The 18,698-nt window shown below is 53.3% G+C and overlaps 5 protein-coding genes across 5 annotated transcripts; 3 read left to right on the top strand and 2 right to left on the bottom strand.

Annotated features, from left to right (window-relative positions):
• Nucleotides 1–1,273: 1,273 nt before the first annotated feature.
• Nucleotides 1,274–5,838, bottom strand: TAD1 (Trans-aconitate decarboxylase 1; the record flags this gene model as incomplete). The annotated part of the gene is made up of 8 exons (XM_036635765.1): nucleotides 1,274–2,183; nucleotides 2,235–3,191; nucleotides 3,245–3,318; nucleotides 3,392–3,425; nucleotides 3,519–3,533; nucleotides 4,323–4,912; nucleotides 4,970–5,478; nucleotides 5,541–5,838. 8 exons carry the CDS (start codon nucleotides 5,836–5,838, stop codon nucleotides 1,274–1,276), a joined length of 3,387 nt encoding a protein of 1,128 aa, XP_036500590.1.
• A 637-nt stretch (nucleotides 5,839–6,475) lies between these two features.
• On the top strand, nucleotides 6,476–8,362 carry CGCS363_v003917 (putative transporter; the record flags this gene model as incomplete). Its single annotated transcript, XM_036635766.1, has 9 exons — nucleotides 6,476–6,640; nucleotides 6,692–6,724; nucleotides 6,784–6,904; nucleotides 6,964–7,115; nucleotides 7,169–7,344; nucleotides 7,399–7,683; nucleotides 7,748–7,782; nucleotides 7,833–8,021; nucleotides 8,073–8,362. 9 exons carry the CDS (start codon nucleotides 6,476–6,478, stop codon nucleotides 8,360–8,362), a joined length of 1,446 nt encoding a protein of 481 aa, XP_036500589.1.
• A 2,218-nt stretch (nucleotides 8,363–10,580) lies between these two features.
• pelF-1-2 (putative pectin lyase F-1) lies at nucleotides 10,581–11,949 on the top strand (the record flags this gene model as incomplete). Its single annotated transcript, XM_036635767.1, has 4 exons — nucleotides 10,581–10,720; nucleotides 10,794–11,127; nucleotides 11,182–11,526; nucleotides 11,581–11,949. The coding sequence occupies 4 exons, from the start codon at nucleotides 10,581–10,583 to the stop codon at nucleotides 11,947–11,949; spliced, it is 1,188 nt and encodes a 395-aa protein (XP_036500692.1).
• A 715-nt stretch (nucleotides 11,950–12,664) lies between these two features.
• On the bottom strand, nucleotides 12,665–14,872 carry AGD3 (ADP-ribosylation factor GTPase-activating protein AGD3; the record flags this gene model as incomplete). The annotated part of the gene is made up of 2 exons (XM_036635768.1): nucleotides 12,665–14,645; nucleotides 14,703–14,872. 2 exons carry the CDS (start codon nucleotides 14,870–14,872, stop codon nucleotides 12,665–12,667), a joined length of 2,151 nt encoding a protein of 716 aa, XP_036500583.1.
• A 3,246-nt stretch (nucleotides 14,873–18,118) lies between these two features.
• On the top strand, nucleotides 18,119–18,430 carry CGCS363_v003920 (uncharacterized protein; the record flags this gene model as incomplete). Its single annotated transcript, XM_036635769.1, has 2 exons — nucleotides 18,119–18,153; nucleotides 18,208–18,430. 2 exons carry the CDS (start codon nucleotides 18,119–18,121, stop codon nucleotides 18,428–18,430), a joined length of 258 nt encoding a protein of 85 aa, XP_036499542.1.
• Nucleotides 18,431–18,698: the final 268 nt, after the last annotated feature.

Below are 18,698 nucleotides of genomic sequence, written 5' to 3' on the forward strand. Positions count from 1 at the left end.
GTATGCTCACTCGTTATGGCTAATGCCAGGCTTTGGGATGAGCTGCTTGAGGTATAGGAGGCAATATGCTCCCGTGCATGTGTCCACCGGGCACATTATGATGCGCGATGCTGTGCTCCGCTGAAGGATAGCTCTCACCGACAGTATTTCTGCGCTTCTTCTTGATCTGGAAGTAAAGCGTCATGCCAGCTATAAGCAGGCTAGGTATTCCGACGCCCAAGCTCGCGGCGAGTGCGACAATATCTGACCGGCTCAGCCCTCCGCTCTCCGCCGCTGCCGACGGCTGTTGTGCTTCGGCAGACGACGTGCTGCTCGAGCCGAGCCTCGAGGTCTGCGTTGCCTGCCCATTACTCGAGGCACCTGCGCCGTTACTAGCCGTGGTTTTCAAGGACGTTCGCTCGCTCGTCAGAGTTGCTGGCGCACTCAGTGCGTTGGCTGCTTGCCCGTTGGCGGTCGCGCAGTACGAGTCGTACAGATCCAGCATGCTTGTCAGATCGATTGACCAGTTCTCGACTTTGCTGCATCCCCTGCTGACGCACGATGAGATGTATGAGGTGGCAGAGCTACCCAGCCCAGTGTTGCAGTAGCAGCCGTTGATGGATTGGCAACCGCATTGCAAAGCAACCCCGAGGTCTTGATACCCGCCGACCCCGCAAGGATAGGCGCCATTGTACACGAGGCAGCCAGCTGCGCAGGCTCGCGCGGTCGAGTATGCAATTTCCGAAAAGATGCTGACTCTTGCGAGGGCACCTGTGGTGGTTGCGGCCAAGGTGAGGGGAGCCAGTAAGAGGAGACTAACCATCGTCAAGGGTGCCGACGATGGTATTCGAGGGCTCTCCCGTGGAACCATGATCAGCGATTTCGCTGCGGGAGTTCCTTGGACTGGTCTCGACAGTCAAATGGAGGGTTCAGGCGCAATGTGGTGGGAATGTTGGGTATTCTTGGAGTTTTGAGTTGACAGGAGGGCTATCGTGTTCCACAAGGGGCACCTAAGGTCCTCAACCGTCGCGGTCTCTATATCAAATGGAAGATTCAGCGCCATCTTCGTGCCACTTTGTTCGTCTCTATAAGAGACCAATGTGATTAAAAAAAACACAGGTAGGATGCGAGGGGCTGAATGCTGGCGATCGTGGCGACACTAGGCCGTTTAGGGCCGAACTCCGACAGCCCGCAGCGAGTCGAGATGGGCAGCTGAAGGCTTGACATGACCATCAGAGTACATTTTGGGCGTCTGAACAGAACATTAGGTTATGATAATCCTTGGGCGTGTTGTTCAAAGTCCCAAGCCAGGCTCGAACTGGAGATCCAACGGCATGGCGTCGAGTGTGTTTGCGAGCTCCAACGCCGATGCCATCGGCCAGTCCCAAACATTCCATTGCAACTGGTCAAGCACCGGTGGCTGGGCTTCTTTCGACGAGAATGTCTTTGTTTGGAGCATTTCTAGTACGTCGGCGCATTGTGTAATGTAGCCGTTGGCATCGTCCGCTCTTAGGTGGCGCAAGGTCGTCGCGCATGTCCTGACTAAATCCTCGTCCTCTTCGTCCGTGGTAATTGGCTGGCCCTTCCATCTTGCGAAGAGAATAGTCAAGCCAGCTTGCCAAAGCATGTGCATGCCATTTGGATAAAGGTGTGCGATGGTGACGGCGTCCAGTCTTCGAGGGGTGGTCTCGTCGCCAATTCCTATCGTAAACAGACGGATGAGCTCCGCGGAGGCACGGCCACAAGCAATAAGAGAGACCGAAAACTGCGGATCAGACGTCGTGAAAGCCAGTGCTGGTCGATGAATGTGAACCGTTGCGTTGCAGAAGGCGGCGCGCAGGAAGGCAACTTCAAACGTGTCGATGTTGACTGCCGGAAGCAGGTCTCCCCCATCGTCGTCCGCATCGGTCAGTTTCTCAGTCGGCAACATTCGCTCCCACATGGTGAGCTCGGCCTGCAACTGCGTGATTTTGGCTACGCCACCACGTCGACGAGTTGTCGTGTACAGCTTTTCCAGAGCTTCTCCGACAATGACTGCCAGCTTGAACATGCACAAGGCTGTGTCAACCTGTGACCGCTCCCCCGGAAGAGGGAAAGCAACACTTTCGCGTGATACTTGATCATGGTCTACGCGTGAAGGAAGATCGGTGTCCACATCCTGGTCCCGTATTAGTCGCGGCATTCCATGGTAGGCACTCGAGAATCTGACGGAGGTGTTAGCGATTGGCGAAGATGAGTGGGAGAGGGCTACCAACGCGTCGAGAGAGTACTGGCACCACCAGACGCGGCGTCGCAGCTCTGTCTCTAAGGGATCAAATTTAAATCGCTGAGAGTGTCGATGAAGTCCGAGATTCTGCGCCATGCGTGTTGCCATGCCACCAAGTTGAGATGCGACTGAGTACCGAGACGAAAGTTGGAGGTAAATCTGAGCAATCTCTAGTCCCTGTAGCGTTGGTAACGAGGGCCTCTCATGCAGCTTGCTCGTCAGAGTTGCAGACATGTGGTAGTACTTCTCAGACAAGCATAGGAAGTGCTCGTGGGCCTGAGTGCAAGTCCCCGGAAGACCCAGAGTTCCCAAAGCCAGAAGCCCTAGAACCTGGTGCAGAATACTGAGATCGCAATTCTCCGGATCATCTCGAAGCCTGTTAAATGCTTCCAAAGTCGAATGCTTGTGTACGATAGGATAAAGCGGTGTCCAGCGATCAATCGTGGCCTCGAGGATATCGGCAGCGTTGCGAGGGAACTGAGCAACCATCGCACCAATCAAGTGCGCCTCGGAGTCTTTCGGCGGGTTACCCCAGATGTTGTGTAAGTATAGGCTATACACACTGCTTGGAAACGTGTCGGTGTGTATCCGGAGCATCTGCAACTGTTGTTCAGCTTGACTGATGAAGTGAACCCCAGTCGAAGACCCTGCGAACATGGCGATCTGATCATCGTTGGAGATCAGTCGGCCCATGTGGCCAATCACAGGCTCAGGGCCCTGTCTTGACCTCGCGATTGATACCAGGTCTGCACGACGTAGCCATGTTGATGTCGACCTGTCGGAGGCGTTCGATACTAAAACGCTTGACTGGGATTGCCCGACCATTCGCGATTGTGAAGGTTCTGTTGGATTCAAAGCCGAGTCCACCACACCGGCCGCTGATTCGGGGGTTCTCACCGGAGCTGACCCGCTCCGTCTTTCATCAACAACTTCATTCTCGTAGTAACTTGAAAGCCATTAGCTGAAATCTGCAGCTATGAGAGACTTCTTGTTGGTTACCTTTTTCTCTTTCGGTTGCGCTTGAGCTTGGTTGATACCACGCAGGCGACACCGCCCACGGTGCAGGGCGTGCACTACAGGTGGATACGTCAGTTGAATCGGCAGATGGCTCTCGGGTTGCTGCAGCAGTCCGAGGGAATAGCTCACCTTCTCGCCATCCCCATAGCAGCGTATTTTTCTTCTGTAAGTGTGAATATATGTCAGTGGTTTGGTTCCATTGCCTATGGGCGCTCTTTCGATCAAAGACGCATCCAACAGTTGGTCAAATACATACCGCCGACAGCGGTCACTGCGGTGCAAGTCAGCAGACGGTAAATTTCTCAAGGGGCGGAGTTCTCACCAAACTTGTCCAGACTGCGCTCCGCCCGGGGTTTCCTGTCCATTCATGCTACCGGCGCCGTCGACATCATCAGTCTAAGGAGTCCCAAACTCTTTCAAGCCCAGATGCCAGCGACAGTGCATGAGAGGAGTCGCGCGCGCATGAGCTGTCGATGGTGATGCGATGTTGTGGAGAAGATTCAGGATGCGCCGCCCACAGCGGAAATTCTGCAGTGGTGTTCCCGCATGACTCGGTTAGTTGCATGCCGCTGGGTGACCCAACACAGCACTTCCCGCCTAAGAGGGCCATTCCCCATTGAGCAACGTCATAATAGTCCATTTCATAGTCCAAACGGACTCTTCATCTCTTCAAGTTTAGTGGAAAAGAACTTCGCATTTATATGCAAGGAAGTTGTTGAGCGTTTCCAAGAACCATGAGAGAATCGCCACGTACGTAGGCAAATACAGGGGGGTGTGAGATGCAACGCTAGGCGTCCAAAAGTAAGGACGAGACTATCTTTCCAAACCAGAGGTTTTCATAGATGAATGAAACAATCCAAACCGTTTCTCGATATCTTTCAAATTTAGTTCTAGCCCGTGAATTGTGTAGCAGAAGTCGGTCTCAAGATGCGAACACGTTTACGGTGTAAACACCGTTGGATGGTATAAGACAAATGATTGATATGGATTCTATGTTGGTATACGCCTTCGCCATGAATTGATGCTCACCTTTTTCACTTTCAATCTCCCTTCCACTAACTAATGTGTGCCATTTGTGGCGTTGCTATTGCCATTGACTTGAACAGTCTTCTGTCCCAGGAGCTCGTCAAGCATCAGTTGACAGCATCCCAAGTACTTGGTGGGATCGCACAGCTTGGAGAGATCCGTTGAGGCAAGGTGTTCTGTGACTTGTGATGACTTCTCCAAAGCCTCTTGCAGGGAAATACTGTTCTCATGAGCCTCGACACAGGCCTTGTAGACAATCTCATGTGCCTCTTGGCGACCAGTGTACTTAGCCAGGTCCATCATCACAGCTTCAGCGACGATCAAACCACGCGTAGACTTCAGGTTGGCCAACATGGCATCCTTGTTGACTTGCAGGCCAGAAAGAGCGAACTCAGCCTGGTGAAGAGAACCAACAATGGAGATGAATGCAGTGGGAATGGCAGCCCATTCCAAGTGCCAAGGGCCAGATGCTCTCTCAAAATCGGAGACCATGCCGTCCAGTACCAGGCCAGCCTGGGCACGAAGAATCTTGGACTGCGCGAGGATTACCTCGCTGGAGATTGGGTTACGCTTCTGAGGCATGGTGGAGGACGCGCCACGGTGAGGAACGTAGGGCTCTGCAACCTGGAGAGAGTCATGTCAGTATGGAACCTATCGAAAATGACGTCATGATAGACATACCTCGTTCAGCTCATTTGAGGACATGACAATCAAGTCAAGAGCAATCTTGCCCAAGCTGCCGCCAACCAGGGCAAGGTAGTTGATGATTTCCGCAACAGTGTCGCGCGCGACGTGCCAGGTGATAACCGGGTCCTGGAGCTCAAGAATGGTCGCCAAACGCTTGCGTACGCGGATACCGCTGTCAGAAGTACCCAAAGAAGCCAGAGTTCCAGCAGCACCGCCGAATTGAACAAGAAGGCAGCTCTCCTTGATCTGCTCGAGACGCTTGACGTGACGGCGGAAGCCAGCAAGCCAGACGGCGCACTTATATCCGAAGGTGATGGGAAGGGCGTGCTGCAAGTGGGTTCTGCCGGCCATCGGCACGTCGCGGTAGGCGGCGGACATATTTTCGAGGGTGGAGGTGACCTTGCGGAGGAGGCGCTCGACGATCTCAAGACCATGCTTCATCTGCAAAACTGAGGCAAGGTCCATGATATCTTGGGTCGTCGCACCCCAGTGGATGTATCCGGCTGAGAAGACCTTGTGTTAGCTCCCGTATACAACACCCAACCGAGCTCACTGGCCGACTTACAGGTCTCCTCGGGCACCCATTTTGACATCTGCTCAACCAAGGGAAGAACTGGGTAGCCAACAATCTCAGTGCGGGCGGCAAGCAACTGCCAGTCAATCTTGGAGACATCGCAGTGCTCTCTGAGAACAGCAGCCGTACCAGAGGGCACGATGCCCTCAGCTTCCTCGGCCTCAGCCAGAGCGCACTCAGCCTTGATCAGGTTGGCAACATAAGATCTCTCGGAGAAAGCTTGACGAGCCTCCTCGGTACCGAAGATGTTGCCGAACAACGTGGAGTCGAAGACGGTAGCGGCGGACATGGTGAAGGACTGGTTTGAAATGAAGGTCTTGGTATTACTGTTGGTTCTGCAGCAAGGGATGTTTGTGGAGAAAGCCAACAGGCAAGAGACTCGTTCGTTTTCAGGAGGAAGGACGCGGCGGTTCAAATGTCCCAATGACATTCAAGTGTTCCCCTCGAACACTTTTATTTTTTCCCAGGACGGAATCCTTCTGCCAGCTCCGGTCTTACACCGAACCCCGCGGTGGGGCACGGGATAACGCGATAACGGGGGGCCGGAGGGCGGGATAAGCACGGCGGCCAACCACACACGGAGTAGCGGAGTAGCGGCGTAACGGCGTAGCACGGGCCAAGGCCCGGCGAACTGGTCTTGGCCCCGTACGATCCCCAGCCCCGGGTCTGCTGCCACCCACCGCAAACGTGGGATAAGCTCGTTGCGGGGAATCTGGAGTTCTGGGGGTTAGTGTGCTTAGTGTGGTCGAACCATCCCCGCAAACCCGGGGCTCGATTCGACAGGTAGATATCTGAAGGTATAATTATGGCTATTTCTCTCCTTGATTTCTTCTAATTTTTCTCCAAGAGACCAGCTCGCCTGTTCTATTCTCTCATTTTCTTATCGACAAAGAATCTGGCCTCCGAGACTCTCTGCCTTTGTCACTATGTCGACCACTTTGGACCATAAGCCTGGCGGCCCCCTTGAAATCGAACATGACGAAAAGTCGGTCAAGGGGGAGGCTGTTGTCTCTGGAGACTACTCTGGCGCAGCTGAGAAGACCGATCCTGTCGAAATAGCTCTTGTCCGAAAGCTTGACAGGAGAATTATGGTGAGTCTGGTAGCTCAACTATCAGACGATCTAGCGCTAACATTCTGCAAGCCAATTCTCTGGGCCATGTACTTCTTGAACTACGTATGTCGATCGTCCTGTGCCGTTCCACTAAGCTATTCTGCTAACACTCGTCCCAATAGCTCGACCGAAACGCCCTGCCCCAAGCTCGTCTGAACACTCTCGAAGAGGACCTCAACCTCAAAGGTGTCGAATACAACACTGCCATCTCCATCCTCTTTGTCGGCTATCTTCTGATGCAAGGTTAGTCGCCACCGAAGACTATTGTCAATGATACCAGCGACATAGCTGACCAGGAGCAGTCCCTTCAAACATGTTCTTGACTCGCACGAAGCCTTCCGCGTACATGTCAATCTGCATGATTGGCTGGGCGGCCATCTCTGCTGCTACTGCAGGCGTCAAGAATTATTCTGGGCTCGTCGCATGTCGGTTCTTCCTTGGTTTTGTCGAAGCAGTAAGTATTTATAGGGAAGGAGAAAAGTTTCGTCCATACTAACAACTATATAGCCATTCTACCCCGGCGCGCTGTACATGTTGTCGATCTTCTACACCCGAAAGGAGCTAGCGACTCGAATTTCACTTCTCTACACAGGCCAGGTGGTCAGCACTGGTTGCTCAGGTCTGATCGCTGCTGCTACATTCGCAACACTTGATAAGGTCAAGGGAATTGCTGGATGGCAATGGTACGAGTTTTCGCTCCATTCATGGTAAAGCATATACTGACAGCACGCTTGAAGGCTCTTCATCATCGAAGGCTCCGTCACTGCCTTGGTGGCCATCTTTGGCTTCTTCCTTCTCCCCGACGACCCATCCGAGACGCGCTGGCTTACCGAGGAAGAGCGCAAGCTGGCCGTTGAGCGCATCCGTCGTGACACTGTCGGCCATCAAGAAAGAGGATCGACCTGGGAGGGTCTTAAGCAAGCTTGCAAGGATCCGAAGACCTGGCTCTTTTGCCTCATGCAGAACTTGCACATTTCGGCTTGTTCTTTCAACAACTTCTTCCCTACCATTGTCCGCAGCATGTGAGTTACTCGACACAGGACAGAAACTTCTTATTGGCGAAGATGATGCTTACACCTTTGCTAGGGGCTTCCGATCTACTACCGCTCTTCTGCTCACAGGTAAGCCTTTATTTCCTGCTGCGTTGGAATACGGGACTGACAAACAACAGCGCCACCTTACTTCGTATCTGGCTTTCTAGGAATTCCCTTTGCATGGTCTAGCGGCAGGTTCAACGAGAGGACTTGGCACATTACTGCTGGCCTAAGCCTGGCTATTGTTGGTTTTGCCATGACCTGCGGCAGCCAGAACAATGCCGTTCGCTACACGGCCACCTTTCTCTACGCAACGGGAGCTTACAGTAAGTCATTGTGTGGTTTCCTCCAGAATTTCACCGCTAACTTGGTATCAGGTGTTGGTTCTGTAATCCTCGGTTGGGTCAGCAACACGCTTTCTCAAACGCCTGAGAAGAAAGCTGTGGCTTATTCACTGGTCAATGTCACTGCTAACCTCGCATACATCTACTGTGCTTATCTTTGGCCCAGCTCTGACGGGCCTAAGTACATGATGGGCTTCTCAAGCATGATCGCTTTTGCCGCTACCAGCATCATGTGCGCCTGGGCTATGCGCGTATGGCTGATCCGGGTCAACAACAAGATCCGGGAGAGTGAGGATGAGAACGTCAAGCTCTACGCCTACTAGAAGTTCGGTATGAAGCATCAGAGGAATGGCTTTGGGATTAATGTCGCTATGTCTCCTCTTGCAGTTGAGTTACGACTTTTGAAATCTGGGGTTTCTAAGTAGATACTCGTTTAATCACTCATTGCTTGAATGAGAAGAACAACTGCCGCATTCGAGAGTTATGGTGGGCGGTCAAAGACTTCCATGGATTTCAATGACTTCATGGGAAGATGAGTTGGCCAACTCTTTGATTCAGGCCAGCAGTCGAATAAAAGCATGATAGTGTGCCTAGCGACGCCACTCCCGACTTCACTTTCCTAAAGTCAATGGTTGGGGAAAGTGCAAACCGTTATCACCGGGCAAGATACCAAAAATGGTAGCATAGCGGCTTGAGTCCAAATATGAATATAGAATTCCCCTCAGTGGCGCTGGACGATGATTTTCCTCAAGTTTTAATCAATTTATCCCCCGAGTGTTTACGCGTACCTTCGCTTTTCCGTGTATCTGACTGGTGCGGCAGTCACTTTATTGGTTTTTAAATGCGACCTCGGGCCATATCTAGGTGCATGCCGGGACTTCGAAAAGGGGTGCTAGATCTGCATGGTCGGTTGTCACCCCCGCTTGACAGAAATCCCGAACCTGGATAATGTGAAGCTTAAGTCGACCAAGCTAGCCGGTAGTGTAGCTGTCAGATGCATCTGCAATCTATGCGCAAACAGTGGCGCGCATGTATCGGGCGAGAGGACTCCGGAGCCGTCCGTGTGGACTTGAAAAAGAGGAAGGTACCTACCTATTGGAGTGTTCCCAGATGATTAGACGGGACGATAGAGCTTACTCCATGGGTAGAGACCTCCTTATGATCGCGAGCTCAAACAGCGGCAATTTTGTTTTCCGTAACACCGATCAAGCAATTTCTGACTCTGGTATCCAAATAAATGATGATGAAGCACACTTCGAATTCAAAAGCTTGAGGAGATGACTTGCTTTCGGAACTGGACCGCTACCAAAGCTTGTTGGCTTGGCGCTCTGCACGTCTGGCACAACAGAGCCCCTCAAATTTCCAGTCATCAATCGCTGCCATGCCCATGTCATGTCTTAAGAAAACACAGAAAGTACGGCTGTCTACAGCCACCGACAATTTCTCCACGCGAGCGAGTGAGGGCCGGTGAATGCCGGGGCAGTTGAAGGCTCTCATAATGACGATTGATTGCGTCTTTCTTGACAAGTACATGCATATTGGACGCTTGTCGTATCCCCTTGCAGACTTATGCACCTGATCGATCCAAAACTGTCCATTTTGAGGTTCGGATCGTTGTCACCGTAGCTTCCATATGGCAGTTCGGTTTCCGGTCCTGTGCGACGATCCTTCGCTGCTCCACCCTCGGACTAGAATCGCTTCAGGACCGATGGAGATCGGCCGAGAGGGTCAACGTTAAGCTTAACCTTCTTTTGACAGGTGGTGACGAAGTATTTGCCCGAGTTGGGACGGAACATGGTTGCTCAAGAGCGAAAGCGAGGTGCAAGCAGCGGGAAATTCCATCCAACAGCATCGTTGATTCCCAATCCCGTGCTCCTTTCATTTGATTGAATCCTTGCGACTGAGCTGCAATTGGGAATGAAGCGGAGAAAACAGTCTTTTCGGTGTGTCATTTAGAGCAACCTAAACCGAGTGGCCCGCTTGACAGCCCCCTGTCTGGAATATCCCCCGGCCTTCAACTCCCGGATGAGGGAAGACTAGCCGGACCCGCCCGCCAATGGAATTGTCTCCGACGGCTGGGTTAAAGCGCCGGGGCTGCGGGCCTGAATATTCCCATCACACGGAGGTTCCCAAGATCCAGGGACCATTCCATCGGTGAACAATATGGTGACCCCGGCGGCCAGACAGACCCATATTCACCCCTTGTTTGGTGGGAATAGACTCACAAAAAGCCGCTTGTGAGATGCCGGCCCAGCCCTATAGCGCCGCTTGGCACAAACCATTGCATATTGCTGAGAGATGAGGGCTCTGAGAAGTGAGCTGCTGCCCAGGCAGGTCGGGACGAGGCCTCCTCGTGTCACCCCACCATCATGGTGTTGAGAGGACAAAATTGCATGGCCTTTAGCTTCATAGATGGCCTTTTAAGACTGGGTTCCCCCGACGCGAATCCAAATACCGTCCTTAGTCTGGTCGTTGTCTTCATTCTCTTCTGTGAATAGCTTTCCGCCGCTGTATCTGCCAGTCTTTGGTTGGCAAGACATCATGAAGGTCTCGTTCCTCTCTCTCGTCGCCGCTTTCGCGAGCGCGGCGAACGCTCAGGTCCAGGGCAAGCCCTTCGGCTTCGCTGCCGGCACCACTGGTGGTGGTTCTGCCACTCCTCAGTACCCGTCCTCTCTTGCTGAGTGAGTAGGGAAGCGAATCTACTCTAGAAATTCTATATCCATGTTTCGGGGAACGATTACTAACAGCGACAAGGCTCAAGACATGGCTCACAGACAGCACGCCGCGTGTCATCATGATCAACCGCACCTGGGACTTCCGCAACACCGAGGGCACGACATCCACCCAGTGCTGCAGTGACAACCGGACCACGAAGTGTCCCGGCGGCACATCTGCAGGCCAGGCCTGGATTCAGGATACCTGTGATGCTGCCAGTGGTACCTGGGTTTCCTGCACCTACGACAACGCGGCTCGGACCCCGATCGATGTTGGCAGCAACAAGAGCATTGTCGGTGTTGGCACTTCTGGTGTCATTATCGGCAAGGGTCTGCGTGTTCGTGGTGGAAACAGCAACGTTATTATCCAGAACGTAGGTCCATTTGGTGCCTTCCTCAACCTCTCCAGGCCGCACTAATACACCTAGGTTCACATCACGAACTTGAACCCCCAATACGTCTGGGGAGGTGATGCCATCACCCTCGACGGCTCCGACAGAATCTGGATCGATCACTGCAAGATCTCTCTCATTGGTCGTCAGTTTATTGTTTCAGGGTGGGGTGCTGCCGGCAAGGTCACTATCTCCAACAACGAGTTCGACGGCAAAACTACCTGGTCTGCTGGCTGCAACGGCAAGCACTACTGGGCTCTTCTTCTCATTGGAGCGAAGGATTACTACACCTTCGCTGGCAACTATTTGCACGATTTGTCCGGCAGAGCGCCCCACATGGGCACAACCAACGGTGTGACTGAGAACTACTTCCACGGAGTCGTAAGTGAACCCTGGGGATCTTGATGAAGAACAACGCTAATCCGGGGGCGGCAGAACAATTTTTTCTCAGGTATTTTGGGACATGCCTATGACATTGACGGAAATACCTTTGTCTTGCTGGAGGGTAATTATTTCGACTCTGTGACCACACCCATCACGCCAGCCAGCTCCACGAACGGAGGACAGATCTACGTCGTCAACACTGTTGATGAGGCCTCGCGCTGCACCTCTTACCTTGGCTATATTTGCGAATGGAACCGTGCAAGTGGTTCTGGCACCGTTACTTCCCTTACCAGCACCACAGCTCTCACCAAGCTGAGTGCCTTCAAGTCCTCCCTCATCGGTCACATCGGTGTTGCCGATGTCCCCGCCAAGGTCAAGGCCAACGCCGGTGTTGGAAAGACGACTAGCACTAACTCTTAAGTTGTCTTGTTGGCGTTCGGTAACCCTGTTGCCCCGCTGGGGACTGCAAGCCCTTCAGGGGGGCCATGAGCATACTTACATTCACTGTATATACTGGACATGTACATACACTGTCTTTGGACTTCTACAAGCTTGAAACTTACTCAATCAAACCTACGTTGTATTGAACTATCAGGGTTCGTGCACAAACATGTTGTTGAAGAAGCATTTGTAGCCAGTTTCGGCATGCTGGCATTCCGGCTGAAGGGCTAGCGCTCATTGTCTTTGTTTCAAACTACAATGATAAAGAGACCGTCCATCCTTCCTGACTCCGCGCGGTTTTATTTCCTGTGTACTCAATTACTCCTGTCGGAGACGATGATAGCGACGACGACAACGACGATAACGACGATGATAGAAACGACGACGACGATAGAAACGACAATGATAGAAATAGCAACGGTAAGGTAGAGTATGGCCACAGACAAAGTATTCATTATAGCACAGGAAAAATAGGCGGTCTCATGATAACAAGCCAGCTTCGTGCAATCCTAAAGAAGAAGAGAAGAGTACCACTGGCCCCGGGTATCCATATAAGCGCAAATCCGCTGTAATCGTAGGTTCACTTATCCAAACGCCATACACCTAACCATCAACTGATGGTAGTAGCAAATCCAAAACTCAAAGCCACAACTTTTATGTATACCAAACCTATACCAATCCGCTTTCGTCCAATTCATGACTCCTTGAAATCCCACTCTTGCTGTATTGATGGGTTTTGCACCGCCTTACCCTGACCCGATAGCCAAGCGTGGCAGGCCTCGTATCTCGGGTGGTCAATGCCACGCTTACCAGAGGTGACCATACGATCAGCGACATCCAACACGCTTCGACCCTCAACATCTCGGGCCTGTACGTTGGCACCGTTCTGCGTTAATGTCCGCATAGCCAGCTTCTTCCCCTTGCGCACGGCAATGTGCAGTGCCGTCTCCCCAGACCGGTTGCGCGCGTTGACGTTGGCTCCGGCTTGGATGAGGAACTCCAGGATTGCTACGGGTTTCTTGTAGTCGTCATCTTCGGGCAGCTGCGCAACGAAGGCCATGAGGACCGTGTTGCCGTACTTGTCGTAGTGGTTCGGGTCCACGTCAAGCTCGATGAGGTCTCTGACGACGCCTTCGCGAGCCGTGAGGCGCTCTTTGGAGGAGTCGGAGAGGGACTTTTGGAGGATCGGCTTGTTGTGCTTGCGCTTGCGGCTGACGGGTGATGTTTGCTCTTGTTGCTCAACGGAAACGGCACCGGGGAACTTGGCAAGGAGGGATTCTTGGCTGAGGATGGCGTCGGCGAGGCAGTGGAGACCGTTGCGGCCTTGGGAGTCTTGTACACGAGGGTTCTTATATGATTCATTGACGGTTCGAAGAAGACTGGCCTGCTGTTCGATGGGTGAGGAAAGTTGTCGCTGGGTGCTTGCGTCCCACGTAGGAGACATTTCTTGGCCGATGGCGGAGGTGTAGGCCCGGCGGAGGTGGCCTGGGATTGCGGTTTCGGGAATGCTTCCGAATGCATCGCGACGGCAGTACTCCAAAGGATCTAGCAGTGCCAGAAGAGCGTTCTTGGTGTCCTGGTTCATGATCCGCGGGTCTTTGTTGTGGATGAGGTGGCAGAAATTGCGGCCGTAGACGTCGCATGTATACAACTCGAAGCGTTGTTGTTTGAGGAATACGATGAGCTGGTAGAGATCGTTGGCAGGCGACGAAAACCAAGAATCATTGAGAACGTGCATAAAGGTCTGCCCAGCACTGTTGACTGCCGATGGGTTGGGCGACAGCTCCTGCTTCAAGGCGTGAGAGAGATGGGTGTGAGGTGCATTGCCGGCTGCGAGTAGGTGAAGGATGGTGTTGCCAAAGGCGTCGCGGCGCGCAAAGTTGCCATCCGCGGGTCTGCCAAACGCGAGGACTTGCTGGGCAAAAGGTTCCGGTCCCCTCTCTGATACCCAGGCCTCTTCCGGGAGCTCATCCTTCACATGGCAGTAGCAAGATCTCGTGTCGTGTTCGGGTAGGCCTGGTAAGCAGGCACCCTGAGTATGAAGACGGTAATGAAGGCTGAGGAAATCGCCGGGAAGTGGTCTGGCTTCGGTTTCAGATCTCCTTTGCGGCGCGTCGTACTCAAAAATCCACGAAGCCGGGTTCGAGTCGGCGGTGCCGGGGCGGTGGTCGTCCATCGGCGACTGGTTAAGCATCGTATTGCTGGGCATCGTATAGCGTTTCAATAACTTGTTGACCTGGCGGATGAAACCGGTCGAATACTCTGACAAAACGTCTCCCAGGGTGTGCATGGTGCCTGAGCGGCGGAGGCCCCCGGCTTCGGGCGGCGCGACGGAGGCGTATTCGGGGGTCATGAGGGTCGGCAGCGGGCCGGGGGCGGCGGGGTTCCACCCGGCGGACGAAGCGCGGGAGTGGTCAAAGGACTGGAAGTCATTCACGTTCGGACTGTTGCCGGCCTCGACCTTGAATTCTGGGTTAACGCTCAAGTGCGATCTGGAGCCGGAGGAGGCGGAGCGCGTGTAGTCGGGCGAAAAAGCATCCTCTGGGGGCGCTTGGCGTGTGGGGGAACTATCGAGGGCACCAATGCGACGGTCCATATCGGTTCGGGTTCGGGGGTGAAGCCATCGTGGTTCTTTGTCGAGGATCGCATTCAATTTCTTGTTGGCAGAATCCTTTCTACGAGCTCAAATGTCAGCATAAGCGCCGGCGCAACAGCAATGTCAGCGCGCATACCCTGGGCAGTCCCGGTTCCCTGGGGTTGCTTTGTGGACGACTTCTACAATCTTGACCAGAGGAAGAGTAGTATAAACGTATAATCTAGCCAGCTTGCGCTCGGCCGACTCGGTCCACAACGAAGGGCGACCGGTCTGGGTGGCGTGGGGACTGGAGGGAGACTCCGACATTGCGCTCTGGTTTGAGGCCGGCGGCCACAGCCTTGTGGTGTTGGACAGTGTAGAGCGTGTAAGTGAGCGTCTGAGGGTAAATCAACCGGATGGACGTTGAGATTCGCTTCGGATCAAGAGCCAAGGGAAAGATTGAAGCAAAAGGCTCAGGAAATGGACAGATACATGACGGGCGAACAAGAGCGTTCGAAATGGACTTCTGCGATGGGAAGTGAGGGGGGATGACCAGGCTATTCAATGGAGCTGAACGTTGGCGCGCGCCGCCGTGGCGCCGTGGTGCGAGAGGAGGGATGGGCGGCTCAGGCTGGAGAAGACAGGAGCCGGCACGGCGCAAGGATGGAACGCAGCTAGAGCCTAGAGATGCAGCCCAGGAAGCTCGCCAACAACGATAAGACTGACTGGCCGGCCCCCAGAGATGACCGGGGTCTGCAGTTGCACAGCACTCGGAGCCTGGAGGGGAGGTCTCGAAGGTGGTCTGGCGGAGTCGGGTGCTCCAATGACTTCTCCGTGTCTCCCAAGTGGAAGAATGATGGTGGTGTCGCCGGTAGGCTGGGTTGCAGGGGACGGGGGCTCAGCTGTGTGCCTTGGAGCAGCCAGACTTGACTACTCTGGGCAATACGAGTGAGATATTGACGGGGTTTGACGAGCATGAGGTCGTGACTTCAAGACCACTTATTGCAGCCATGGCACACGGAACAAGGGAGCGGCTAGAACAAGCTCGCCGAAGGATTGCAGAGGGCCAGGAAGCGGCTCCCGCTGAGGGTATTCGCGCGCGAAGAAGGTCCCTCACGTGCGCTCGAAGCAGCAGCATGTCCGATGAAGCCATCCGCGTAGCGAAGCAACCGCCGGCAGAGCGTGATTGATGATTGCTCTTTGGTGTGTTCAGCTCAAGGCACCAGCATTTGGCCATCCTTGCCCGCGTCCACAATTCAAGGCATCAGCAACAACCCCTCGTCAGGACGACATCGGTAATTTGGACATCGGTTACAGTCGAAAGAGCGAGGACGGTCTTTGTTTCCGCTGGGGCAGACTCGATTGCAAGGAATGACTTCATCCTGGACGCCGTACAACGAACAATGAGCGGGAGGTCTGCCGTTTGGGCCGCAGTGGAATCGAGATGGGCGCAGCTTGTCTGCTGTCACTCGGGAGAGTGCGAGAATGATGCATGAGTGGAAGAAGACAGAAAACAGCCCTGTCAGGCAGAGTCGAAGGAGGGGAATCGCTGTGTGGCAGTGTCCCCAAAGGCCTCCGGGTGCACCGTGCAAGCAGTTCAGTTGAAGGGACATGAACTGGGGGGGAGGAATGACGTGCTGTGCCGTGCTGTTCGTTCTCGATTGTGCTGGGCCAGACCGAGAGATACGTATCCATCTCACCCTGACCCATGTCTGTCTGCATGCATCTCCATCTGAGATGATTAAGCTCATGTTGGATTTTGAAGCAAATAGGTAACGACAATAGATTGTCACTTTTGGATATTACAAAGAGCTGCGTTGTTCTATCACACACAAGTTATTCGTTTTGGTCTTCTTGTTCGATTCAATAGCGTTGTTGACACGTCAGTCTACACCAAGTCGGCCTCAGACAAGGGTATTTTCCACTTCTCGTGTAGCCAACACAGACGTTGTACAAACAAGCCCCTTCGTGATCTTGTAAATTTCAATGCCCAATATCAACTTGGTTGACAGAGAAAATGAGTTGTTGGCCTCAACTACTCCTTGGGACGGCAAATCTTCCCGAGGATGTCAAGAGGGATGAGAATTTCAACCAGAAGAAGCGGAAGAGACTATCCCATGCCTTGCCTCTTGTGACATGCATGCCTTTCTGCCCCTCAATCCTTCCGCTGCACCGCCAGCCACAGCCACTAGTTCTGCATTTTCGTTTCATCAACTTGGAAGACATCTCGAGTTCGGCAGTGAGAGCACTCATATTCCATCGTTGGCGGCCTCGGGTAGCCATTTACACCTTGGTACCTAGTAAAAAGATTTCCATCATCTCAGCCACACCCTCCCTTCCCTTGCCTTGATCCATCCCGTCATTGAACCTCTGCATCACTGGCAGCCGCCGGATGCCTCCCCGCTGCTTGTGCCTCCGGTTCGGTTACCCTCCCTGCACCCATCTGAGCCAACACGCATGTTGGCTAATAATTCCCAGTTCCAACGTGTTGGCCAGGGCCAGGGCACGGGAATGACCCGCCTTTTGGGGCAGGACATCGTCAGATTCAGTGGCAACAACTGCTCCCCAGTGACGATGCGAAGCATCCAGAGCCAAGCCAAGAACAGTCTCGAAGCCAAGCTTTCACCCGTTGAACCCCTAACCTTGACCGCCCTTGGACGAACGTCTAGCGCAGAATATCCTTCGACTCTTCTTCGACTTCGCAAACGATCTTACAGGATCCTCTCATCCGCATTCCCGTCCCGCTCCGGCGCTAGGTCGCGCCCTGATGCTCCCGCCCGTTTAACCCCGGCCGTCCATCTCTCTCCCCCCATTCCACCTCACCTTCGAATCTTCTATGCCACCGCCACCATCTGATGGAGCAGAAGCCAATACCCTCTTGTGCGCAGTTTCGCGGGCGGCGTTTGTTTCATGTGTTGCTCACAATCGACAATTTCCAGGCGAGGTGGCGAATATCGCATCACATCCAAGCTCCAAACGCGCGAGTGCGCGCTCCTGTCTTCAGGGATTCACTCCCCTTGACTTGGCCACGTCTTTTTACAATTGATGTTGTTTTCGCTCAACAGCGCATTTCCATATCGTCTTTCTCCCACATTTGTTAGTCGTCTGCATTCTTTAGAGTCCAGAAGAGAAGATCTGATGGCCCGGGGCCCCAATTTTGTTCCTAACTCCAACGCGCTAGCTGGTCAAGTGACAGCAACTTGACCATGATACTGGACGCCGCCACACAGCTTCTGTCTGCGTACATCGCACACGCGATATTTCGACTTCATGTTCCTAAGCGCCGCCATTGAATCCTAACCCCACACATTGCGATGATTCAACATAGGGAATTCGCAACGGAGTTGTTAGATACTGGTAATTGTATTTGTTTTTTTCTATTTTGTCGAACTGCCTACCCTTCTCTCCTTCAACATGTCCAGGTGAGTATAAGACCCACGATTAGTCGGCCTTGAATCTCAGACCTCACCAACACACCTATCACCACGATAACTACCCCTGCTCTCAGCGACCCAAACTAGACCGCACCAACATCAATCCACATACCCTACCACTACTCCACCTCTCATAATCATGTCAGGGTCCAAGTACGGCGCTTCTTCTTCTAGGTAGGCAACCACGTCACACCCTCAACCGGGCCGTCCCTTTCTGACATCGACTAGACACCAGCAGTCATCGTACAGCATGTCTTCCAACACTGGAGGGCGCACATCGAGCAGCTCATCCAGTCAGACACGCTACACCTCCTACGCTTCATCGTCCAGCCCCTCGGACAGATTCTACGCCACCGGGCAGCCTACAGGCAGATCATCTCAGTCAATGGCCGGCCAGATGGCTGCGTGGGACCGACAGTGGAGCAGTGCCAGCAGTGGTGGTCGTCGTTGATGAACAACATATGCATCTGAGTTTGCAGCCTCAGACGTGCAACCTACCTTGTATTATATTTCCTTGACGCGTACATAGTCGGCCGATACCCCAATGGAATACTTTTCTGAGAACTATTTCTTATGAGGCTCTTGCGTGCATGATAGCTGAAGCCAGTTGTTGGTGTAGTCCTCGTTGTCGCCAACTGAGTAAGTCTTCGAAGTCTGACAGTTCTAAGTGGATGAGGAATTAGAACCAGCAACGTCAAGTCTTCTGTCTTGAATGGAAT

Source organism: Colletotrichum siamense (assembly GCF_013390195.1).
Source record: "Colletotrichum siamense strain Cg363 chromosome Unknown KSG_Cg363_contig02, whole genome shotgun sequence".
Classification (NCBI taxonomy): domain Eukaryota; kingdom Fungi; phylum Ascomycota; class Sordariomycetes; order Glomerellales; family Glomerellaceae; genus Colletotrichum; species Colletotrichum siamense.